The following is a 27875-nucleotide window of genomic DNA, read 5'->3' as shown; positions in this document are numbered from 1 at the left end:
GTTGATGAATAAACTGTTTTTAGGTGTTTACTACGATGTAAAGATCTAAAAGGAGGGAAAATGGCTATCATATGAATTGACTGAAAATATAAACACTTTCAACTGTTTTAATAGCTGTTTTATTGTTACTACGAGAAAAAGAAGAGTTTTCTATGTAGTATTGTGGTTGGCGATCAAAGGTGGATCTACTGCAACAAACACAAGAGCAAACAGTGATGTTAGTCCAGGAGAGCCTTAGAAAAGCCTCATATTCATGGTCATAAAGTGTTTCTGTGGATATGGTCGGATTAGCAAGGTGAAGTGTATGACGTACTATTAAAACCAAATAAAACTGTCAACAAATGACCAAGTTGAACAACGTATTGTTGCCAAACTGGAGAGCAAATAGTGCCTATGACTACGCCATGACTTTGCATCTAAAGGCATCATCTTGCATGATGATACAATATTTCAACTTGAACTTATTTTAAGGCGGTTTCCAGAGGCATATAACAAACTTGCGGAAAATGATATATATTGTAATTAATAATAAATATACTGTTCTAATGTTTCTCAATAAATGTCCTTTTAAACTGAAAATGTTATCAGAATATATGCAAGCGCCCACTATTTCTTCACTGTTTTCAAAATTTCTTATTAAAACTCATATCTATTTAGGTTCTCTGCTGGATGTATGATTCTGTGAAAGATGTGTGAATGATCGTATTCGTTAAGTCCGTAGATACTTACTGTTATATCCTGTCTGGATAATTTTTGTGTAGATCATACATTATTCTTTCTCTCCTTTTATTTCCTTTGCGTACATTGCTCTTACATATCAAGGTACTATTTATTCAACTTCTTATCATTATCATATCATTTCGGACTACTTCATGTAATTTGTGTTGCAAATATAGTTCTTTAATTGCTATAATATTTATTTAGTTTTTTTTTTCAGAATATTTGAGATCCTTAAACTACAATTTGAAGTCCATCGTGATTTCCAAATTCAGATCATTATTGAGTTATTATTGATATTGTTATGAATCTTTTTTTTTCCATATTTTAAAGTCTCCTTTTATCAACTGTAGGTTAATCTGGACTAGACCTACAGTTCAACGTAACTACGGTTCTCGGCATTAAACCTACCGACTGGCGAGTGACCAACTTCGAAATCTCCCAGACATCCGGTCTAATTCAGCCTGGTTACTCGCGTGACTGGAATCATTTTCCCTGTCGGATTTTGCACTCTTGCCTAGGATAATCACAAATATTAAATAATCATAAACATAAATTTACGACCATGCCCATGCAGGATTCGGACCCGCGACTATCGGTGAACCGTCCTGTCGACTTTACCATTGCGCCAACCAAGCCGACTGTTATGAATTTTAATAATGCGTCTAAATATGCCTTTTCTAATGTTCCTTATTCTATCATACAACCAGCGCTCTACCTTATTCAGTGCCGGTTGGAGCTTTAATTCAATTTCTCCCATACAATCTGTCATTGAAAAAAATCACCGTATCATTTTATTGTTGCCTCTTTTGATTTTACTTGTCCAATATAAAAAGCAAGAAAGCTTGAAACAGGTAGAAAGACGGACTCTACAAAACAACTCTCTTTTATATATCACTTGTTGATATCTCCTATGCAAATACGATTCTCATCAACGCGCGTTCCCTTTTGTACCGTAATTCTTCATTTTCTTTACCATTGCTTCTCTGTCAGGGGTCCCAAACGCACTGTTTAGGTCTATGAAAATCAGTCTAACCATTTCCTTATCATCTTCTAATACAATTAGGTCTACTTAATAATCTAAATCAAGATTAGAGTTTTATAAGTAATTTATTTTCTGCATTTAACTTGTGTAGTTCTCTCATTACTACGAATTCTAAGATTTTTTTATACATTGGAAATACGAGGGTGGTTTAAATATGCTCGAGGCAAATACGTTTATTTACTATTAAAAAAATTTTCAAAAATGTACAGTTTTTGTAGGTATTTCCCCTGACTAGTTACGCATTTTGTCCATCTTTGCGGAAGTTTTTTGATGTCGGTATCGAAAAATTCCTTGGGAAACTCGGACAGCCATGTACGCACGAACTCCTCTACCTAGCACGTCCCAAAATTCAACAGTTTAGGAATGTTGTCTGGTGTGATGCTGGTTCGCGGTCGACGATCATACGGCTCATTCTCGACGGTTTCGCGACCATCCCTGAATGTTTTGACCCATTTAAACACGGCAGCCCTACTCAGGCACTCATTACCGAGCCGATTTCGCAAACGCAGAAAAAATTCCGTCTTTTGAACGCCATCTTACTAAAGAAAGAATGACAATACGTTACGCTATGGCGGTCGGCACTTGACGTTCACTCATGGTAACACGCGCGTGAAACATGAACTTCCGACAAAAACTATACCACACTGTTCGTAAGAGACCCAGCTATCACATACTCAAGCCACGATCTTCAAATCTTACATGCGCGCCATCTACAGCGTTTGTCTCCATTATATTTGAACCACCCCCGTATATTCATTAGCCTGCTCACTTGTTGCCACTGTATTGGGTACAATAGTCGATTATTATTATAATAGTCGATGTTTTTTATTGAGATTTTTCTTTCTTAGGATGAGTTGATAACATCCAATGATATTTTGAATTTTTTTTAATTTAATATTTTTATGATTATTTCCTGTTTTATCTCTGATGTTGTTAGATTTTTGGTGACACATTCAAATTTTTCTTAATTCAATTAATATCGTTATAATTGTCATCAATAGTCAGAACTATCTTTTTAACACTGTTAGAAAATATCTATTAAACTTAAACTAGAAATATGGTTTCGCACTAACAAATATTTAGGAGAACTATAATGCAACGAAACCACGAAAGATATTTTGAGCTTTTGGAATCCAAGCAAATCTGTCCAGAAATCGACCAACGAAGGGTTTGGCGAAATTTTTTTAGGATTCAATTAATATTTTATTCGTGATTGATGAAACAACTCTAATAAAATAATAAACTCAGATTATTGTTATAAACCACTTCCAAAAAAACCAACAAAATTTCTTTTTGTTAACATTTTTGCGAATCACTGGATATATTCGGAAAGAATAAACATTTGTTTCTTGTAATATTTTGTGATTTCTCAATTTCAATTAAATATTACTGTTGTCTGGAAAACTGTTTCTGTGGAGTTATAAACGTTTAGGGACCATCTTAAAGTTTAAATTGGTCTGGGAATACGGTAGCAAAAGTTCGGTACATTGATTGCTATAGCTAAACTTACACTAAGGGCCTAAACTTTGATGAAGAAGTGTTTTTTGCAATAATTTTCGATAAGTTTAAATGATCGTTTACAATCTATTGCGGATATATTTTAGTTCGTGTTGTTTCATAATTATATTGTTATTTTATACCAGATAGGAGAAAAACTAATTTCGGTCTTTCTTAATAGTTTTTACTTATTCCATGAAGCCATACTATAAGCGTTCTAAAGTTAGCAGCCCATAGAATATTCAAATTCAAAAATATTCAAAAAAGGTCCTTGATATACTCCTAAAGTATTTGAGAAATGTAGCACAGGTTCATTTGGTTTGCTTTATCTCTGGAAATTTCGATGTAAAAATGGACTCTGACCTGCTAATCGTTGAAAGAGTCGATGATATTTTTAAATATATCAATAATTTCGAAACACAAAACCAAATCATTTTTAAATATGTTGATTACGTACTACAATTATATGCCAAAAAGATCTTGAAAAAAACCAGAGAAGCTTCACAAGCGGTTACAAAGCTCGAGTTAATACCAAGGAAGATGATGCTAAGTGTTTGATGCGATACTAGTACAATTGAAGAAGGCTATTAAAAGAATGAGCAGAATTTATTAAATTAAATCTATCGCATAGCCTGGATCTTGGCCCATCTGACTGAAATTTGTATTTGGACGTTGTTAGGAAGGAATAATCTAATAGTTCAAGAATCTCTGCTTTCATTTCTAGTCTTTCGAACTTATTCAGATGACCAGATGGTTCTATTTTAATTATAATGAGATTACTATTTCTAAAGCTATGGAAATTAAAATTCAGAAAAGTAAAATATTTGGGAATATAATTTTGCTAACCTGTAAATTAGTATCTTTGAATTTGAAATAAAATATAATGTAAAGCCTACGATATAGCTTATGTTTCGGCTTCTTAAATATGAATATATATGAATATGCATCGAAAACTTAAAATTAATTCACGTACTTAGTATAAAAGTTATATAGGTTTAGAAATTGTTATTTATTCATACAACTGATGGAATATTTTTTCCTTAAGAGGTAGAATTGATATGATACAATAACAATAAATTCGAAAATATCACATAATTAATGGTACGAGGAAAATTAATACTTTTACTTTTCCCATTTTATGAAGATGTCTCCAGGGATAATTAGCTACAATGATGATTCGGTGACCATAGTTAAAACGCTATCGAAATACTCACAGTTTACACTAAAAATTGCTGAAATCTTTGACTAAATAGGATATAATTGTTGCCACATAACCCATGTTTTTAAAAAAAGGATGAATCTTTAGATTTTTTAAAAATATTTCGGGAATAGAGATACTTTTTTGGGAACAAAATTATTCTCAAAAAATATATATTTATATTATAATACATTATTTAGTTTATATTTTATAAAAAGTTGTATAGGTTTATTTTTGCATGTGTTTGATAAGGATTTTTCTTGGTTTCCGATCAACAGAAAAATTACGATAAATGCAGCACTTTTCAGTGACATGCTAAAAAAGATATTCTCTAATCTATCCAAAGTAGCAGTGAACTCACGTCATCAAGATGTTTAATAAATTGCCTGTCCCAATTTGTTCATTCCTGTTAGAGTCGGACAATATTTTCTCATTTTAATCTACTTAAAAAGAGATATACTGCTGCTTGATATGTTCGAACATGCCACCAAATCAGTATGCAAAATTCGTTCGGTTTTTTCAAAACAAAACGCCATTTTGGCCCTTTGCTTTGATCCACTTCAAATCGCTGTTTAATATTTTTGATTACTCTGGTTGAAAATGTCAAGGTCCAATAAATAGTCAGTCAGAAACAGATTACGTCCATAACCAGTAACTTCGACCAGGAATGGAGATATACGTTAGAGTTAGTTATTAATATCATTAAATATTAAGCTGTTGGGGTTTTTACTGGAAACATTTTGATTGTGTTGCAGATATACTGAATATGAGTGAGGGCGCTATAACTAAAATCTTTCAAATAAAAGAAAAATCATATAATTTTGGATTCACTGAACAGAAAGTATTTACAAAACTTGTACTATGTGTACTATGTAAACTTGTACTTGTGTACTATCTATAAAATGGTGAGTAATTTTTTCAATATAAACATAATTTAATACAATTATTGCAGACCAAACTAACACCAATAAAAGTATTTATAGAAAACGTAGGGATATGCAACTCTTTGAGTAAACACTTCGATCACTGTGAGGAAATATAGTATTTAAATAGAATAAAATAAAATTTATATAGTACAACTTCTAGACCTTGCCTGTACAAGAATACAAATTTTTAAAAGCATATAATTAAATTAAAGTAAGCTTGTTATTTCAATCTGTATACAGACATTTGAACATTAGGCCACTCTTGGCAAGACAAAAGTTGACGGAAAAAGGTAAAAGTTAGAATAAATTTTGATTAGGTCTTGTAAATCATATTATTTTTTAATAATTCATTGCAGATATATTGTTTTTGATGCTAGAAACAGGAATCCAACAAAAAGGCCCCAAAAAGTTATGTGTGTTAAAGAATGAACTATCTCAATATTTTCTAGAAATAGGCTTGAATATAGACACACAGTACATCAGACGGCTGAATAATATGGCCTTAGAGTATAACATCTTCCTAACTATCACTGCATATTCAATCAAATCGAATTGTTATGGGATGTGGCAAGGAATTACTACAGTAGCATATCTACTGGTCGAGAAAGCTATACAGACAAGAACTGTTTGATTATGTGGAAAGGATTGTCTACAATAACACTCTTCGGTTTGGATGAACTTCATCAGACACACAGAAGAAGAAATTAATACATGATTTTGAAGCAGTGTTAGATTGGAAATTAGCAGCTTAGTTACCGATTTGAAAACTGGCTCAGAATTTGTCAATGAGTCAATGAAACTTTCTGGATGTGTAACAGAATGATTTGACAAGAAAATACATTAATTAGGGAGACAAGAACTAAACTTAAAAGGCAAATATGTTCTCTAATGAAAATAAAATACATTACTTAGTTGTACAATTAGTAATTAGGTGGATTGAGCATTCAGAAGCTTCTTCAATAAAATAACTCTAACCTACAAACTATTGTGGTTGTTTAATTAATGTAGTTTAACTCCTTCGATAATATATGCATCAGATGTACTACAATATTAAAATAAATTATATATTTTTGTTTCATAATTTTATTTGTATTGGAATATTGTTTATATCGAAGCTAAAATAAACTAAAATGGGTAAAATGTCAACGTTAAATGCGACTACATTGTATCGTTTTGATGTCATAAGTTGAGATGACGTAAGTTCACTGGTACTTTGGATATACTATAGATATAAATAATATTTAATATAACTTTATTATAAGGATTGTTAGGGTAAGTTTCCCATTGAGAATTTCGATGTCATCAATATAACAAGAAACAACTTACCTAATATCGCTACGACCATATTATTCTGTACGACTTCCATCGATCCATTGCAAATATAGTAGACATAACTAAGAGCGTCCCCTTTGTGGATCAGATATTCTCCTGGGGCGCAGAAGTTTGTCCTGATGTGCAACGATAACAGCTTCAGGCAGCCTTGCGATGCCGCTTCGAAGATTGGTAACTGGAGGATTTCTCGGTGCAGATGCATCGATACATCCCCTCTTAGTTCTTCGGGAAACTCTTTCAAAGTCTGTGAAAGATACATAGATTATTTGTTTCGTAAGCTTTATAACAATTAGAATACAAGCGGTTATTCTCATTCTGATTCACAAAAAAAGTTTTACACGATGGTTGAGAATTTATATCGATAGATTAAATGGTACTGGCTGAGGAATAAACACAAAAGAATCATGCAATTATAGATTTCGAGATTAATATATGCTGTTAATACGCATCAATGGATTGATAATTAGTTTAAAATCGCTTCTGGAGAAACCTATTAATTCTTTGGAGCTCATGAGTTTCTAACCATTTCCTTTTATTTTTTTTTATTGACACATCTTCTTCTACTCTGTGCTGTCGTTAACTTTTTCCTTATTTAATGTTCTTGTATTCGCATTTTTAACAAATTTTGTTTAATTTTACTGGAGAATGGACCAGAAATCTACTGAATCATTAGCGGTAATTTACAACAGAGATTGAAAAGAGGAAAAAATTCCACATGATTGGCACTTATTGTTGCGATATAAAGAAAGAGTGATAACATGGGTTGTAATGATTATGGAAGGATTAGTCTAATCCATAAAGAAATACAAGCAAATTATAGAAAAACGTTTAAAATCAGTAGTACATAAGATGCTGGCTGACTCTATAATACCATAGATTCAATTAAGAGGGATAGTGAAAAAGTTGAAGCCTAAAAAGAAAACAGATATATCTAACATTCATTGATTTGGAAAAGACATTTGATAGAAAAACTGCTGAATAACATTTGATAAAATAATAAAGTTGTAAGAATAATTAAACAACAAGGAATTAGAAACCGTCAAACTCTAAGCACTAAGAAAGGGCCAATGTTTAAGTCCAACTCAGTTTATGATATTAATAGATGAAATAATAAGGAAATGTCAAATAAGCGAAATAGGATTATATATAGGGTAAAAAATGGAAAAAATATAAATATCGGTAGGAATCTTTTGAAGGTAAGAACAATTGATAAACGAAAACAAAAGTCATCAATTGATGATATAACAATAGAACAAGTAAATGCTTTTAAATAACAGCCTATAGAAATTGAAAGTGGATAAAGGAAAAAGGAAGCCAGGAGGTGGATATTAGTGTCAGAATTGGAAAAACCATCATTCTGTACTTCGCTATAAATAGCAAATTCAATAAATAAATAAATAGCAATATGGAAGTGTATAAAGCAATTTACAAACCAACTTTCGCTTGCTAGACGTGGATACTCTTGAAAAGAGATAAAACTAAGTACAATCAGCAAACTGAAATAGCTCGAAAGATTCGGAGGTGTAACAAAGATGGACAGGATGAGAAGTAAAGAAATACGAATAGATCCCAGTGTTGAATTAGTGCAAGAGTATATAGAAAGAAGAAAACTCCCTTGGTGAAGACAATGTACAGACAATGTATGGAGGACACAAGACAGGAAAATATAATGGAAAGCAAGGAGATAAGGAGAAAAACCAGGGGGCGGCTTAAGCGAACTAATGGTTAACTTTATCTAACCATCTCGATCATTGGTGTCATTTTTGATTTTTCTCTTATGATGTACAATATATTTGTAATATCTTGATTACTTCTCAATATACGTCTTAGCCACTAACTATTTCTTATTTTTCTTTTACTCTTTTTTTCCTTTAACTTGTTTGGTCTGTGTCTGATTCTCTATCTAAGTATTTATCCTTCTGGTATTAATTCTTTCTAGTGTATATTTTCGTCTAGCTGTGACAAACAGGTCATTTATAGACCTTGGTATTGTATTCAAGCCTAAATTATAACGAAGAATATGAGTGAAAGTTCTTAACTTCATTATCAAGTCTAGTTAATAAGTTGCCTTCCAAGATTAAGGGAGTTCTCTGAGTCTAGGATGATCTGTCTTATTATTGCACAGTAAATGTTATTTTTCAATCAACTTTTTCGCTCGTTTAGTTTATTTAATTGTTGGCTATGCTATTAATTTTGCAGTAATAATTTAATCCAAAAATCATTTCATGATAACCACAAAATCTTCTTGGAGCGAAAATATGTGTTCAAACATTGATCTGTTGTGTTCGGGTAACACATGTTTCACAAGCCTTCCAAGTTTTTAAAATTGTTCCATTTGGAGTCTTTATGCACCAGAACATGCAATTTCGTATCTCTTAATTTTAGGGCTCCCCCAGCATTGCTTGTCCCATGTATCGGTGCTAAGAACAATACAAATTAGCTCCACATAATTTTGAAAGAATCTTTCTTATCAGAAAACTTTCATATTCTACGAGGTTATGTAACTCAAGTATAATTAAGTGCAAGTTAATCAAAAATCACAAAAGAGCACGAAAATATTTCTATTTTAAATATAATTTTAAGCTGTAAGATATAAACTCGTAAAGATTAATCATATACTTAATAATTAAAAAATGAACAGTCAACAAAAAAGCCCTCGACAGATTTCATCCCCTCATTATTCGTAAAAATTCAATGAAAAATAAATGAAACGAAGCCTCTCACCTCTAGACACTAACAATAATGACCGAGAATAAATTTAAACGGAATTTCCCAGAGCTATAGGGCATTTTTTATTTGGAAACCGTCCAGGGACGGGAAAAATCACAATTTAAATTTCTATTAAGGGGAAAATTTGAATATTTAATAAAGATCACAAAGAAAAATGTTCTCTTCTCTCTTCTTTTCTCTTTACCTCGTGTATATCGATACCGTTGTTGAGGGACCAGGTAGTTTGAAAGTAGTCCTGCATTCGGTTTTGTAGCTCTTTAGGTATCTGATGGAGGGTGAAGAAATCTTTGAGGTCGCGCCATTTTGTATGGTAGAGGGATCTTCTTGAGTACATGCGTTGGATGATTGCGGTTACGTTGCCAAATACCACGGCATGCATTAGTGCTGAAAAAAAATGGAAAATATATGTAAATGTTAAGTCAAAATGTCGGAGAAAAATATATTTGTTTAGTAAAAAAGTTATTCTTAGAAAATACGTTGAAAAGGAATATATTTCATGAAAAAATATAAAATAAAATGAAAGAACTTGATGTTGAGAAATTCGTTCATTGACTATATTTTGTATGACTGTTATAGAGAGAAAAAACCTAATATCTACGCATCAGTTTGGGTTTATTAACAAATGTTCGACAATTTTACAGGTGATGTAGCACAAGCATTTGATAAGGATGACGACCTTGTTCATAAGTTACAGAATGTTACCGAAGCAACACACTGATCTGATCTATTAGATGTTACATAACAGCCACAATGTTTAGAGTCAAATAAGAAGAAGCCTACTCTACCTTAAAAGATGTTAAAGCAAATGTATTACAAGAAAGTATATTGGGGCCAATTCTCTATCTACTCTACACATGTGATATATCACAAGTGGAAAATCGCGAAGAAGCCACACGAAAATTACTACAGGAGAGCGACAATATAATTAATTGGAGCCAAACTTGGAAAATAAAAATTAACGAAAGTAAAACTGTGCATGTGCAGTTCACGTATAATCAGACCGCACAAACACCACCAAGAATAAATAATACTCTTAATCATAATCATTCCATACAGAAACAACGCTAAGTATCTCGGAATGAATCTTAATGCAAAACTTCGGAAGGAACGCGAAAAAGGAAAAGGAAAGAACTGAAGTTAAAACATAGGAAAATATATTGATTAACTGGAAGAAAATCACAATTATCACTACATAATAAATTGCTATTAGCAATTGTATAGTATGTAGCAAAGTATTGAAATATACATGGACGTGAAAACTAATATAAATACAATACAAGTTTTTCAGAACAAAGTTCTGAAAAGTATATAGGTGCAGCGAGATTATATCACCTGTTCCGGTCAATAATTCATAGCTTAGCAGAATAGTACTTTCAGTACAGCATAGACCACAAATAATAAGTTGTATTAAAAATAAAATCCCAAAACTTATATTTTATCATTTTATATATCATTTCTTTTAACAATGTCATTCTAATCCTGACTACTATACACTAACAATATACTGTTTATTGATTGAGTTTAAGTTCCTTCACATGCTTTGCCTTATCTTTGAGGGTTGGGCGAAAATGCTCTAAAATGAAGGATTAAGATTGTAAATCAAAATGATTTTGTTGGTGCAGTATTTCTCCAACATCAATATTCCTTCCTGGAGACGATAGTCCTGAATGTTACGAAAAACCCATAATTATTGGTCCTCTCAACTTCCTCATTAGACACGAAGTGTTTCTCAGGAAAAAAACTTCAAGTTTGGCAGTTGGTCAAAAAGGTTAAACTAATATATAGCGGTAATTGTTTTTCGCCATTTTCAAGACAATCAATTAACGCATCCCATGACCATGACCAGCGTCCAAAACCATTACCTTCCTATGGAACTTCCACTCACTGACTTTCCAAAAACATCATGGTTGCTTGGACAACAATACGAATTAATACTGTAGAATAAACTTGCCTAAGGAAATTTAATATTAACATGATGCAAATTCATCAAAAGAAAGTTTTTTTTTTGATCTAGCCTAAAACCAGACCGTGGAAAGCATGACGCATACCTGGTCGCGGAGACTTGCCCTGGAGTGACCAGTTGGACCGGCTTATGTGGGACCGCTCCTGGGCTTACCAATACACTAAACCGAAACCGCCTCACAGTTGACCCCTGTGGGTCGCTACTGCTACTGCATTAAATTTGGGGATAAGGCACCCGCTGATCGGAGAGCCGATATTGGGCACGAGGACACGGCGATTCTATTGATTCGCGAACTTGAGTTAACACACGACTTTGTGGAACCTTGGAACCTTGAGGTACGCCAGCATCGATTTGTTCTCGACTGAAAAGTATTTTAATGATTTTGACCTGGATAGATCTATCCGATAGGTAGAACTTGATGAGAGCGAGAGAATATGGATGAAGAATATGATGAAGGATCAACTTCGGATGAGTCTCGTCAGGTGTTAATTCATCCAAAACGACCATCGAGCTTATATTAACGAAAAAGAACTTTAGATTATTAGTTCAAACATCTTGTACAACTAATGGCATGTGTATCTAGGTTCCTTCCTAAGAACTCCTATCTGCATCTATATTTTTAGTAATGGCAATTCTAGAATTTTTCATCTTACCTTCGTATATAGAATTCATAAGTCTACCTTTTTGGTGTAAGGTTTGGTAAGACTTAACTATAACAGGTCAATTGAAAAGTCCCCGTCCTACCATAGTAAAACACATTTTTTGGAAAAATTAGTTTTTTTTTATTCAATATAATTCCCTTCAAGGGTGATATATTATTATATATATTATACATATGATTATAGCGACCCTCCAACTTTTCGATACCATTTTTGTAGTACGATTTATCCTTTGCTTCAAAATAGGCCTCAGTTTCGGCAATCACCTCTTCATTCGACGAAAATTTCTTCCCAGCGAGCATTCTTTTGAGATCTGAGAACAGGAAATAGTCGCTGGGGGCCAGATCTGGACAATACATTGGATGAGGAAGCAATTCGAAACCCAATTCATGGATTATTGCCATCGTTTTCACTGACTTGTAACACGGTGCATTTTCGTGGTGAAGCAGCACTTTCTTTTTCTTCAAGTGCGATTTCGTCCCTCAAACGGTCTAATAACGCTATGTAATAATCGCTGTTGATGGTCAGCGCGGTAATGGTTTTTAAGGTAGTCAAAGAAAATTATTCCATGCGCATGCATCTCGTCGTTGTTTTTGGTCAAAAGTTAGTTCGCGCGACACCCACTGTGTACAGAGCTTTCTCATACCCAACTATTCATGAATGATATGATGTACACGTTCAGTTGATATCTTAAAGTGTCTGCTATTTTATTCAATTTTAATTTACGGTCATTCAAAATCATTTTCTAAATTTTTAAAATGTTTTCGTCGGTAACAACCTGTTTTGGGCGTCCACTGCGTTCACCGTCTTCAGTGCTCAATTCACCACGTCTAAACTTAGCATACCAATCCTTGATGGTTGATTTTTCTGGGGCAGTGTCCGAAAACTCGACACCAAGCCAAGTTCTTGCTTCAACTGCATATATTTTCCCTTCAAAAAGCAATATTTTATCAACACGCGAAATTCCTTTTTATCCTTTTTTCACAATAACAAAAGTTGCTTCACTCAAAATGCTATAATTCACGAACTAATCCGACAGCTGTCAAATTTATACACGCATCTTTTGAGGGTTAGGGCTAACTAAAAAACATGTGGATTTAATTCTAGTAACGCCATCTATGCGTCAGGCCGGGAAGTTTTCAATTGCTCTGTTGTATTAAAAAATAATTAATTCCCATTATACTGGACAAAACATTATCAATCGCTGACAGATTAAGGGTTTTTAATATGAAACAATTAAATAAGGTCCCCTCACGTGGCAGTTTGAGGTAATTTACTCTAAATGACATCATGCATTAGCAAGTGAGTTAATCTGAATAAACCGCAAGCCCGCCAACTGAATCTAGTCACTAACCGAACTAATTAGCAAGGCAGAAAGATGCCGCTGCTCAGTTTGTTCGCTGTTTAAGTGACCATTTAATCGTGATATTACGGTCATAAGAATCAGCGAGTTTAGCTGGCGAATTAAAATTAAAGACATAACCGTAATGTAGCAATTTTAAAGAACGTAATCTGGAATAATAGTTTTCATGAACATTTTAGTTATTTTGATAGAGTTAGAGGTAAATTGCGTTAATAATTCACTATAATTCTTATTTTTGAATATATACAAAGGTGGCAACAGAGGCACTTGTAAAGAGTATAAATTACTCAATAAAATATAAGCCTTCCGACGTAGATTATTATTTTTATGCAAGATTCTCTTTTATTAATGAGGATATTCATACAGTCAGTCCGGGTTTCACTAGTATTTCATACTCTTTATATAAATATAGTTGTTTTTGTCTTTAAAATAGGTTTCAACTTCAACAATCAGTTCTTTATTTGAGTAAAAATCAGTTTCCCCCGAGAATTATTTTGAGGCTTGAAAATACCCAGTAGCTACTGAGGACCAGATCTGGCATAATTGGTGGGTGGCAAAGTCATTCGAAGCATGATTTCTTCAATTCGAACATCGCTTTCACCCGATTGTGAAAGTATGTATTGTTTTTGTGAAGTAGCAGTTGTTACATTGCATTTGATAATGTTTTTCATTAATTCTGATCTAAGGATATCCAATAGTACCATGTAAACATTCTTATTTACTTAGCTTGAACAGCTCTAAACTCTGCTCGGAATCGACAGTGAGCAAACTCTCAACACAACTCTTTTACGGAAAAATGTTCATGCAAAATAGTGAATACATTGTTTAAATTTTTTTTAAGTTAATTGTTTATTTCGTTTTGGATTAAGCTAGCTTAAGTGTTGTATTTTTAAGTAAGGTTAAGAATCTTGTTGCTTATAGTTTATTTGTTAATGTACAGTTCACATTTTGATTATAACTAGTCAGCAGAAATGTTTAAATCATTGATTTGTGAATATTGTCAAAAATATTTTGTAGCAGTTCTAATGTGAAGAGACATAAGAAAAGCGCGTATCTATTCAATTTTCATTTTAATTTTGCAAATTGGATTCAATCCTATAACCAATTCATTATATTTTAAGCTTAATTAATTCTTCGATGTTCGTTTTATGTCATTAAATGCCTCATTAAAGTTTCACATTTATCATATAACATCTTATAGTCATTCTACAGAATTAAGAAATATATATATATATATATATATATATATATATATATATATATATATATATATATATATATATATATATATATATATATATAATATTATAAATTAAAGGAAACGCAGGACATTAAAATGAATTGGGTGGGTTATTTCTATTAAAATCTGATGTGATTGCAGTGAAACTAGGAGTTAAATGAATGCCATATTATATTAAATCCGATATAAAATAGGTTGTGGAATTTTGGAAGGGTTAAACTTATTGACTCGTAAAGATATTCAGCAAGCAAACTGATCAAATTTCACAGGTACAAAAGGACAAGGCGTATAAATGTTGAAGCATAGGTAGTAAGGTCAAACAGGAATTAGAAATGAGTATTTTGACAGGGATGAGACTGCATTTTGTTTGTTGAACAATGTAATATTGCGTGATAAATGGATGCTTATCGACTAGACCTAAGGGGGAAACCACATACAAAAATTGCGTCTAGAACAACCTCATGAGTGGTATGGAATAAAGTTTCTCGTATATTTTTATAGAAGTATAACTTTGGTTTGTTGTTGTAATGTCTGTATATTGATCCGCAAATCATATTTGTTAAAGCTTATATTGAGGAATAATTTTTAGGCCTAATATTTTTGTGTAGTATGTGCTATAAATAAATATATTCCAATAAAATGAATAACGCCCAAATCAAGCAACGAGGAATAGACGTCAGATCGGTAACAGAAAATATAAAACAAACCCAGTGGGTAGCCATGCGAGCTAAGAGTTTAGCTCGCCGACAATAACGTACTAGGATCGGATCTCGCTGGTGCTAAAGGTTTTTTATAAAGGTTATAAAATAAATTAAAAGTTAGTGTTTGTTAAAATGTGAATGTTTGTTTTTTACATTTGAGACTATATTAAGAGAGTAAATGGTTAAAACGTTATTAAACGAATTTATTTAAGTTTAACCAGTGTTTTGTGATACATGTGTCCAGTTTATCGGAAGGTATAGACAGCTGTGTAAGAAAAACCCGATATAGGTGAAAATCGAGAATAACAGGACCACAGGTGTGTTTGCTTTACAATATATTTAGATTTTCCAAATCAGAAATAAAATGTATAGTCTATTCAAAACAGCAGTGAATTCACGTAATCGTGTATTATTATAGTAAAATATCATAAAAATAAAAAACAATATAACCTAAAATTCACCAAAATGAAACCTCCTATATACGAAACAGGTGACGAATCAACATCAGCTTGATGTTATCTGTATCAGATATTAAATATATGAAATGTATAAAAACAGTAAGTAGTTCTTTTCAATTGAAACATAATTTAATACAATTATTTCAGAGAAAATTGTTAGTCTTGAAAAGTATCCATAAAATCTTGTATCCATAAAAAGCTGAAAGATATGCAGCTATTTAAGGGATGTAGAACATCCCTTCACACATTGTTGGGTAATATAGGATTTAAGTGTTGTAAATATAAGCCACGAAGGGGTTTAATGGAACTTTGCCAGACATTGCTTTTAAAAGAATACAATTTTTAAAAACTTATAACGAAATCAAGATAGACAAGATGAGACATGGATTTTTCAGAATGGTACATTGGGCCACTCATGGCAAGATGACAACACTATACACTATAGTGTAAAGACATTAAGAGTTCATGGAAAAAGGTAAACGTTAGAATAACTATGGATTAGATTTTGTTAGTCATAACATTTATTAATAATTCGCTGCAGATTTATGGTTCTCCATGCTGGAAAAAGGAATTGTTTTATTCCTGGTGGAGAATTAGTGTTTTCCTGTAAGTTCAAGGGTGATTACCATGGGGAAATGAATTCTAACTTGTTTTTGCAGTGGTTTGAAAATCAGCTTTTAAAGAAATTGGAAGAACCATCAGTTTTTATTGTGGACATTGTCATAGTAGATTGGTAGAGAATATCCCAACAAGTGCATTAACAAAGGCTGCAACTAAGGAATGTTTTAAAGTACATAAAATAAATTTCGAAGAAACCATGTTAAAGAATGAACTATTTCAAATTGTTACTCGGTAAATATAAATGAAATATTTAGTTGTATTTTATGTAATTTACTTTTTTAGAAATAAGCCTGAGAAAAGATAGATCAGATTACTGAATGTTATGGCCACAGAGTATTACGCCTTCCTCCCTGTAACTGCATATTTAATCCAAATGAGTTGATATGGAGTTTTGCAAAGAATTATTACAATAGACATTTCGGTCGGGGAGGGTATTCAAACCAGAACTGTCTGGATTTAAGGAAAAAAGTCTTGTTGAGAATAACACCTTCGGTTTGGATGAGCTCGATCAGACACATTGAATAAGAAATTGACAAATGGTGTAACCATGAGCAAATTTTTGATAGATTGGAAATAAACAGCTTAGTTATTCACTTGAGTAGTGATTCTAAAAGTGCAGTGACTGAATAAAACTTTGTGAATGTTGGTTTATGATTCAGGGCTGACAATTACCAAGACAGGGTAAGGAAAGAGGAAACAACTAAAGGTCAGTATATAATTAACTAGCGACCCGCCCCGGCTTCGCACGGGTGCAATGCTGATGCTAAATTAAATACACTACAGAAAAAATATGAACGTTGTATATAAATATATATGCCTATATGCATATGGCATAAAATATATATGCCTATGTCACTCAATGAAAACATGATTAAAATCGATCCAGTATTTTTGGTTCATTCATTACTGCCCTTGGCCTGCACGCATTAAATTTGGAGTAAAACAATTCCTCTTCCCCTATACTTACTATGAAGATTTCCTGCTATCTTTGGAATATCTAAATTCATACAATTTTTATTACATTACACATTTTTAAATGCAAATTTTAAATTTGTAATATCTCCGAAAATATTTGTTTAATTTACATGCTGTAAGGAACCATATTGATCTATATTAATTGCACACTGTATTTAAGGTACTTAATTCCATAAGGATTAATGCCGTATTGCTTAAAATAGCTTCGTAAATAAGCCATTTTCTCACGTAAAAAGTAAACAATAAAAATGGTTAATGTGGGTTATCCCTAAAAGATAAACATATACCATCGCGGACTTTTTTGTAGACCTTTTTAGGGTGTACAATACTGTAGTACATTAATTTGATCTAACTCGTAGGGTTAGGCAGCGTTTTTGCTAATTGCTAAATAAGCCTAAAAAAATAGGTTAATTTACGACATCACGTTAGAAACCTCTAAAATTAGCAATGTTGCCTTAGTATATTATGCATGTATTATACATATAAACCTTCCTCTTGAATCACTCTATCTATTGAAAAAAACCGCATCAAAATCCGTTGCGTAGTTTTAAAGATTTAAGCGCACATAGGGATATAGGGACAGAAAAGGCGACTTTGTTTTATACTATGTAGTGATGTGCTTTATGTACATGTGTGTTATTGTTCAGAATATACATGAAAGTTTGATTACAATGTACGAGGAGAGAAATAATAGTAACTGTTTTGCAGATATGGCAAATAAATTAAGGATAATGCAGTGATTAAATCTAGTTTTATCAATTAAAATGTACACAGGTATTAACATAACAAACTAAGGAGGAATACAGCGATATCAAAATGTCTTTACAAGGAAACATGTATCGAAGGACATAAAAACTAAGCGTAAAAGGTACATGTGTGCTCTAGTGAAACTAAAATACATTACTCAGAGAGATATATATATATATATATATATATATATATATATGTATATACGTATATATATATATATATATATATATATATATATATATTTACATATATATATATATATATATATGTATATATATATATATATATATATATATATATATATATATATATATATATATATATATATATATATATATATATATATATATATATATATATATATATATATAGAAAGGAAACGCAGGACATTAAAATGACTTGGGTGGGTTATTTCTATTAAAATCAGATGTGATTGCAGTGAAACTAGGAGTTAAATGAATGCCATATTAGATTAAATCTGATATAAATTAGGTTGTGGAATTTTGGAAGGGTTATACTTATTGACTCGTAAAGATATTCGGCAAGCAAACTAATGAAATTTCACAGGTACAAAAGGACAAGGCGTATAAATGTTGAAGCATAGGTAAGTAAGGTCAAAAAGGAATTAGAAATGAGTATCTTGACAGGGATGAGACTGCATTTTGTTTGTTGAACAATGTAATATTGCGTGATAAAGCAAGCGTTTTTGCTAATTGCTAAATAAGCCTAAAAAAATAGGTTAATTTACGACATCACGTTAGAAACCTCTAAAATTAGCAATGTTGCCTTAGTATATTATGCATGTATTATACATATAAACCTTCCTCTTGAATCACTCTATCTATTGAAAAAAACCGCATCAAAATCCGTTGCGTAGTTTTAAAGATTTAAGCGCACATAGGGATATAGGGACAGAAAAGGCGACTTTGTTTTATACTATGTAGTGATGTGCTTTATGTACATGTGTGTTATTGTTCAGAATATACATGAAAGTTTGATTACAATGTATGAGGAGAGAAATAATAGTAACTGTTTTGCAGATATGGCAAATAAATTAAGGATAATGCAGTGATTAAATCTAGTTTTATCAATTAAAATGTACACAGGTATTAACATAACAAACTAAGGAGGAATACAGCGATATCAAAATGTCTTTACAAGGAAACATGTATCGAAGGACATAAGAACTAAGCGTAAAAGGTACATGTGTGCTCTAGTGAAACTAAAATACATTACTCAGATATATAATTGTTAATTAGGTGGATACCACAGCCTCGCGGAATACCACTACATAAATAAACACGCCTGTAACTCTACCTCATGGGAGGTGTGGAAAAGAGTTCAGTGTAAATATAGAAAAACAACTTTAACCTATAAATTATTGTGGCTGTATAATTAATTGTAGTTTTAGGTTCTTCGATAATATATGCATTAGATGTACTATAGTGTTAAAATAAATTATAATAGATAACATTTTTGTATCATTATTTTATTTAGATTAGAATTTTGTTATTTGTCAAAGTTAAAATGTACTGAAACTCAGAGTTGATGCCGCAACATTGCATCATCAGTTCAGATGATGTAGGTAGACTGCTGGTTTGAGTATACTCTATATGTAAATGTATATGAAATCTTGGCTAATAGATTTTATAAAATTAAATTCGGAAACTAATTAGAATTGGCCATTTTATGATTGTGATGGTGTCGTGTATTTTAACTCATGAGTAGTAAATTCACGTGCGTGGTGAAACTACGATATTAGTGTTCTATAGATCGGTTATAGATGTTACAGCACGGTTATTTGATATTCCTTGATTCGATATACTTTCGAAACTAATTGTAAATTTAAAAGATAAACTAAACTTATTTTGCTCTACACAGTGGAAGGCGAAGTTTTTGAGAAGTACATAGATTAAAAAGTCTTTTAAATTCGATTATTAAAGACAATTTTGCGTGTTTCTACCCGATAATGTTTTAAAAAGTTATTCGATTAAGATGCGATATCAGTATATAGTTGAAGAATAACTTCAGGGATTTTTCAACTGTCAATCAGTTATTGGAGAATAATTATAATTTGGAGAATTCAAACATCCTCCATGTTTGCCAATGCCAAAGCCATTGCTAAGATACCAAATTGAGTTTATTTGTTTTGAACTAATTGCTCCTTGCATACCTTGCTTTCTGGGTACGTAAGTTTTGGTTTAATTTGATAGGTACAATGAACATTCTATATAGCAAGAATACGCCGGATCACCTTTAGAAAGAAACTCTTCGATCTATCGGTGCTAAAAAGTATAACAAGATATCATAAAATGAATCAACTTATCCAGAATTCTTCCTTTTAGTGTAACATTAACCCATCAATAACATCAACAAACAAATCAACCCATTTCTGTCTCTATGAACAAATGGCTGTCTGATGAATTATGCAGCGATGAGATATTAGAGAAACATATTTCGAAGGAACGTACAAAGTTTTCACATATATTTTTTATCTAAAACAATCAGATATTTGTGTATAATATTATTGCTGAGCTGATGTAATAGAATTAAAACAGAAGACCTTTTGCTTTTTAAACATTAACTGGTGTAGTGGTTAGAGCGTTCAGCTTATATACGGAGGTCGCAGGTTCGATTTCCGGCGGGGGCAACAATTTATTCCTATTATTCCTCATAAGGGCTGCACTTTTATTTGACCTACCCATAGCAATATTTAATCAAATAACTGGGTAATTTATTGAAAAAATATCTAACAGTAAAAAGGGAAAAATAAATAACAATACAAAAATAACAATGTAATTTGGTAACTAATACAAAAAATTAAATTACGAATAAAAGAAATCTAATTTGCTCGTACCCATATATTTCAAGCCAATGGTTCGCTTGATGAAAATGTGACTCTGATAGATATACACCAGTTGGTACCAAAAATGTTGTTAAATATTTCTGGAACCTTATATGATGATTATGAATCATTCTCGGATCCACAAAAACACAAAAAAATCGACCAATCCATTATTATTGTCAATAGTTTAAGCATTTATTAGCTTAAATACATATATTTAAAATCATGCCCATTTTTTGTTTTTCTTCATCACACAGTAAAATACTCAGTAAAATATATAATACTGTTATTGCGTCGCAACAAAAATGTGAAGTATGCTTCAACAGAAAATATGGAGTATGATTTTCGACTTTTAAAACTTCCCCGAGCAGGATTTCGCGTCGAAACTGTCGAAATGAGATTGTTTCCGATTGGTGGGTTTCCAGGGCAGCCGCGCATATGTAATTAGTGAAAGAGGGGTTTCGGCTTCCCTAGTAATTAAACCGTCATGTAATACTGGAAAACCGTTTTTCCTTCTCTATTTTCTCTGTTCTCCGAGACCCCGACCTTTCAACAACTACGATAATATAAAGGTTTGGATATGTACAACTCGATCATTTTAACTGTTATTACTTTCGTTCTTAATATTTTTACTTCTTCTGGACAGGTTGAAGTTGTATCCTGTTCGATTTGGTTTGAAAGTGCAATTATGACACCTAATATTACCGTCAAGAGACCTAGTTAGTAGTAAATAATTATTATTTACACATTTTTATTTTTTACGTAAAACAAGCTTAAGTTTTTTATCCAAAAAAGGAGGAGGTTCTATGTTCGACTTTATATTTTTGTATTTCAATTTTGGGCCGATTTTCCATATTTTTTTTTTTATGGAACCAAGTCAGGATCTGATGGTTTTATTCGAGGAAATCGAGGGAAAATTTAAAATTTCAAAGGCCTGTACAACGTTTTCATATATTTTTTTATTTAAAATAATCAGATATTTGTGTATAATGTTTAAACTGATGTGATGGAAGACCGGAAGTCCTTCAGTGCAAAAACCGTTCAGTGTGCTTTTTAAGCACTAACCATATCATATGGGAAGTCGTAGAAGTATTGTAGATAACTGAATCTATGTTTTAGAGGTTAAAGTGTTCAACTGACACGTGGAGGTTGAGTCGGCGCCGAGTCTAAGCAATACCAAATATAATAATATAATTTTTTGTCATATACAAAAAATTAAATTGCGAATAAAACATATCTAATTTGTTGCTAATTTATTTGTTAGGTATTAAATTAAATTGTGTGTATATGGTAGAATATAAAATACTTGTAGTACATTGGTTAAATATGGATTTTATTTATTTTTATTTAGTTATTACAACGATAATTATATACATATTTTATTTTAAAACGTTTTTTTTTGTGTTAAGAATCTAGATTTGATTATTTTTTTATTTTTTAGCGAATTCCTTATTTATTTTATGAAGTGGGTTCAATTAAAAAAATATTTTATAATCAATAAACTACTTTTAGGTGCTGCGGAGACTCTATAGCGGTCTATATAAATGATATTCATACTAAGAGTGCCCATAACTTGATTTACTATACGGCCACGGAGAGAAATAGCAGAATTTGTGTTAAGCATTACGTTTGAAATATTTCAAGTTTACAGATTTCAAACTATAATATTGTCCAAGTCTAGAAGCTATGCAACACGACTGACAAAATAATCGTTTAAAAGAAATGAATTAGTCCGGAGTCCCGGAGCTATACAGAATAGACAACTAAGCATATGAAAGACCTGGATGATAGTATTGATTGTAATATTACCTCTCTGCCACACACACCGTATGAAAGAAGCAAAAGCTCCTGCAGTTTGGGCTACAGTTTTGCTTGTTGCTTGTTCAGTTGCGTATGCCACTTTTGATGTTGATAAAAAGTAGGTGATCCATCAGTTGCTAATGCTTTGGTATTTTCTTCATTAATCCTCAGGCTATATAAGTGAAGAATGCTTGAAGCTTTAACATATGTATAACATATGTATGAACAATCTAGAAAATAGTTTTATTGTCATTTATTGAAAATGCCCATATTTACTAACCATTAAACTGTAAAAAATCGACTTTTAATTAATAACTTTGATGAATATCTATAACATCTTTAAAATTCGAATATCTTTTTGCGGTCAGCATCTAAAATACTAATATTGATAAAATGGGTCAGTATTGCGCCCCTTAATTCATATCCCATTCGACAAACGTGCATAAACTGCGTCTTTGTGCATTCCTCCTTTATAGCAAGACATTATTAAGTTTAATACGATATCGAAGACAAACAGGGTGAATATGCTCCAAGCATTTCATTTGGCTTATTTCAATATGACCGATGTTATTTTGTACTACTGTTCAAGTCATGCTGAGGAAATACGCTAATTGACGATTATGATAAAGAATCATAAAAATATTATTGTAACAAATGTATTGTATTGTAACATATGATTGTAAACACATTTCTTTAATATACATTTCTAAATTGTAAAAAATAAGAAACCCTATTGAGTTTTATTCATATATTCTCTGTTTACATATACAAATATGAATTACTTTATTTATTACTCTATATTTTTGTTTATACGATAAAAGTAAAGAAAGGTCATGTATACTTATATCTGATGCTGTGACGTTTTTACAGTCCTGAAAATAATCTTGCTTATTATAACAGGTCAATTAAAAAGTCCCCGGCCTGACACGTATATAGCGCTTTTAGAATTAAATGTTTTCTATATGTCTTTAGTTAGTCCTAAGCCTCAAAAGAAGCGTTTATATATTTCACAGTTGTCGGATCATTAGTTTCTGAATTATAGCATTTTGTCTGAAGCATTTTTTGTTATTGTGAAGAAAATGGATGAAAAGGCAAGGTGTTGACCAGATGTTGCTTTTTTGAAGAGAAAATACAGTTGAAGCAAAAACTTGGCTAGAGTTCCCGGCACTGCCCCAGGAAAATCAACCATCAAGGATTGGTATGCTAAGTTTAGACGTGGTGAAATGAGAACCGAAGAACCGACGCAGTGGACGCCCAAAAGAGGTTGTTACCGAGGAAATTATTTAAAAAATCCACAAAGTGATTTTGATTGACCCTAAATTGAAATTGAATGAAATAGCAGACACTCTAGAGATATCAACTGAACGTGTACATCATATCAATCACGAATATTTAGGTATGAGAAACGTCTGTGCAAAGTGCGAGCTCACTTTTGACTAAAAACAACTATGACTTGATGATTAGGAGCAGTGTTTGAAGATAATCAAGCGTAATATACCCGTTTTTGCGTCGATGTCATTCGAGTGGATTGCATACGATGAATCCGCCCCAAAGTGTGGGAAAATGTAACAGTCGGCTGGCAAGGTTATGGCGTCTAAGCACTATTGCTTGTATTTTGAGAACCATCAACAGCGACTATTGCATAGCGTTATTGGACCGTCTGAACGACGAAATCGCCGAAAAATTACCGCATTTGAAGTAGAAGTTAGTGCTGCTTTACCAAGATAATGCATCGTCACAAAAATCCATGAATTGGGCTTCGAATTGCTTCCTCATCCACCGTATTCTCCAGATCTGGCCCGCAGCGTCTATTTCCAGTTCTCAGATCACAAAAGGATGTTCTTTGGAAAGAAATTTTCGTCGAATGAAGAGGTGATCTACGAAACTTAGGCCTATTTTGAAGCAAAGGACAAGTCGTACTACAAAAATGGTATCGAAAAGTTGGAGGGTCGCTATAATCAATGTATTACCCTTGAAGGGAATTATGTTGAATAAAAGAAACTAATTTTGCCAAAAATATGTGTTTTCTATGGTAGGCCGGGTACTTTTCAATTGACCTGTTATTTTGCTATAATGTTCAGTGGTGTAGTAATTTAAATTTATTAATATTTTGTCTATTATTGAAAGTTAATGGAAATTATATTTAATCGAATGATTATATATATATTTGATCATAAATACTTTTCTGATTTTACATGAAGAATACCGTGAACACAGGTTTTAGAAACAGATCATTTTGAAATTATTCACTTTACTCCGTTATGAGGGAAACATGATTAACTTAATGAATTGTGGACGAAAATCGAGAACAGGGCAATGACTAGTAATTGTTAAAAGTCCAAGAAAATATAATGAGACATAATTCAGAATTTGTACAATAACGGTCTCCTCCAAAAAAAGCCTGCTTATTATTAAAGTCAGACAGAACAAACTCCAATCAAAATACTCGAGATCCAGTTCAAATTAATTTGCTTCTGTCGGCCGATGACGAGGGACATAAAAACAGTGAACGGTCGTCGGTATAAAGGGCTCGAAGGACCGGAACAACCGCACGAGCTGGTGACTTACTGGAAGGAAATTTTGCGGAAATAATTTTTTTTTAATTAAATTTCATTTACTTCTAATTAGAAAAGTTCCGTTTCGTTGTTGGAGCGATCAGTGATCTCTGAATGACGTTTCTCAAGCAATAGTGCTTGTAATTGGAATATATCGAATTGTCTGTCTGTCTTCTATCACCTGTATCTATCTTGTAAATTTTCGCCGACAATAACTACAGCTTAGGTTGGTATTTTGTCAGTTCTTATGACGATATTGTGGCTGTCAAATGGCATCCGGTACGGTAAATTGCTGTTCGGGTTGTCTATAAAATACAATAACTGAAACTGAAATTAATTAACTGAAAATGACAATACTATAAAATTCTAAGAATTAATGACCGTCATCTGGTAGCAATTCTCCTAGAAAAAAATTAATTTAACCATCCTGTAATTGTTTAAGATTTTATTGTCTTTCTAATAAAATTTCAATGTTGAAACAAAATGTTTAGTAATTTTATAGTATACCTTGAAAGTGGACATATTGTTCAAATAATGGTTAGAATTATTTCCCATTACAGAAACTAAGAATTACGAAACGAACTAAACAATTATGAAAATTTTAGTCTTCCACTGCCAGAACATAACACAGTAGATTCATCGCTGTATTTTAATGCCTTACATTGACATTAATTAGTTAATTGACTTAATTGAATAACGACGGTCATTTCTCCAATTACGTCACCTTAGGCAAAAAACAAAACGCATTAGAACCAAAATAAAACAACTATACTGGTTAGTCGGAAGATACTCTCAATTTGATCTAAAATCAAAGAGGTTGATCTATACTACAATTAGAAGACCAATTTGGACCTATGGGGTGCAGTAAAAATTCAAATCAACTAGTCATACAACGCTGTCAAAACAAGGATCTTCGATTAATTACCAATGCCTATCGCTACGTAACCAACGAAGAACTACACGATGACCCGGAAATCAAATGTATTTGCGAAGTTATCCAAGATTTCGCCTTGAAAAAAGAAGATTACTAAATCGTACTAACGTGGAAGCAATACAATTGCTGGACAGCGCGCAGGATATCTTTAGTTTAAACTATACGTATAAGTTATTATAATTTGATAATTGAGGAATACATATTGATGTATTTTCTCGCACTCGTCTTGCTTGTGAATTAGTCCAAGTACATAGGAAAAGTAGTAATATATTAATTGTAAATTAAGATGTTATAGAGTTTTTTTTCTCCAATTGTATTTCGGACCATAGTGGAATGCAACTTGTTCTTGGATCACATTGTGACGTGTTCGCTGTTGTATTTAATGTGTACATTCTCGTTGTATTCTAAGCCTATCCAGTTCATTTCCAGTTACAATCGAACGCAATTGTCACATACTATTATCATTTTCTGACTCTCGCTGTTTATCAGCGCGGTTAGTAAGTGAGATAGCTCGTCGCGCATTTGATTGACTTCGACGACCTAAGTCAGATCGTCTTGTCCTTGTCATGGTTAATAACAGAAGTAGAGAAAGTTTTTCGACGCTAAATTTGTGACCATTTAATAACATTGAGAGAAATACATTTATAAAATATGCTTTATCATAAACAGTACCTAGAAATCCCATCTCCATTTTTGGTAAATGTTCACTCGATCGAAGTTAGAAAACGAATCAAAATTTCTATTAGCATATTTGATATATACGTTTTTTTTACATGATTTTCATGTTATAAATGTACTTATATAAAATACATCCATCTATGGAATATAAATTATTGTGAAGTATTTAATATCGAAAAATTATCTTCAATGTTTATTAAGCTAAATATTCTTATAGCGGATTGATGATTTGATAGTGGCCGGTAGTTTTATATTTTTTTTAGGTATTCAATATTTTTAGTCAACCAACAAAAATGTCGATCCTTTGTGACGGGAAACTATGAATGATAGTGACAGTAACATTTTGTTGGGGAAATTAAATTGTTGTTTTTAGTAATTTTCTCGCAATTATTCCATGTTTTCTCAATATATAAACCTTCCCCGGACTCGATATAGATAGATAGATGGATAGATAATGTAACTAACCCAAACATTCTAAATTATTTTTACGTCACAGTATTACCATTTTATTCTAAACATCGGTATATTTCATTCTTTTGAAGTGTAAACAGCATACTAATTTGGAGAAAAACGAATGTGAAAAATATGTCCCATCAATAAAAATATGTGAGAAGTAGTCGGTGTTTCAAAAATTATAATTTTGATATCAGTGGCAAAGAACTTTTCTTCTTATTAATCTCTTAGAATTTCAACAATCTGCTCGTGGGCAATAAGTATTATCATATAATTTCAGTTATATAATATGTAGAAGACACTGATATGTAGAAGATCACTTCAGTAAGTGATCTGCTCTACAACTTATAATCTAAATCTTATTCTAGATACTGTTGTGATTTATTTTAAAGTATATCCTAACTTATTATAAAGACTATCCTAACTTATTCTAGA

The 27875-nt window shown here is 32.0% G+C and overlaps 1 protein-coding gene across 3 annotated transcripts in view; it reads right to left on the bottom strand.

Moving 5' to 3' along the window:
* Window positions 1-27875, bottom strand: part of Elk (Eag-like K[+] channel) — a 348673-nt gene that overhangs the window by 25775 nt on the left and 295023 nt on the right. For all 3 annotated transcript variants that reach the window (XM_076409682.1, XM_076409683.1, XM_076409684.1), the window contains exons 10-11: window positions 9630-9829; window positions 6710-6959 (exon numbers count right to left, since the gene is read on the bottom strand). In XM_076409682.1, the coding sequence (XP_076265797.1) occupies window positions 6710-6959; window positions 9630-9829 (450 nt within the window). The remainder of the gene's footprint in view (window positions 1-6709; window positions 6960-9629; window positions 9830-27875) is intronic.

Source organism: Rhynchophorus ferrugineus, unplaced genomic scaffold (assembly GCF_030347505.1).
Source record: "Rhynchophorus ferrugineus isolate W39M unplaced genomic scaffold, kcgeb_rfMv2 rfM7, whole genome shotgun sequence".
Classification (NCBI taxonomy): domain Eukaryota; kingdom Metazoa; phylum Arthropoda; class Insecta; order Coleoptera; family Curculionidae; genus Rhynchophorus; species Rhynchophorus ferrugineus.
Note: the sequence above shows the minus strand (reverse complement) of the source record. Positions and strands in the feature narration are given on the sequence as shown.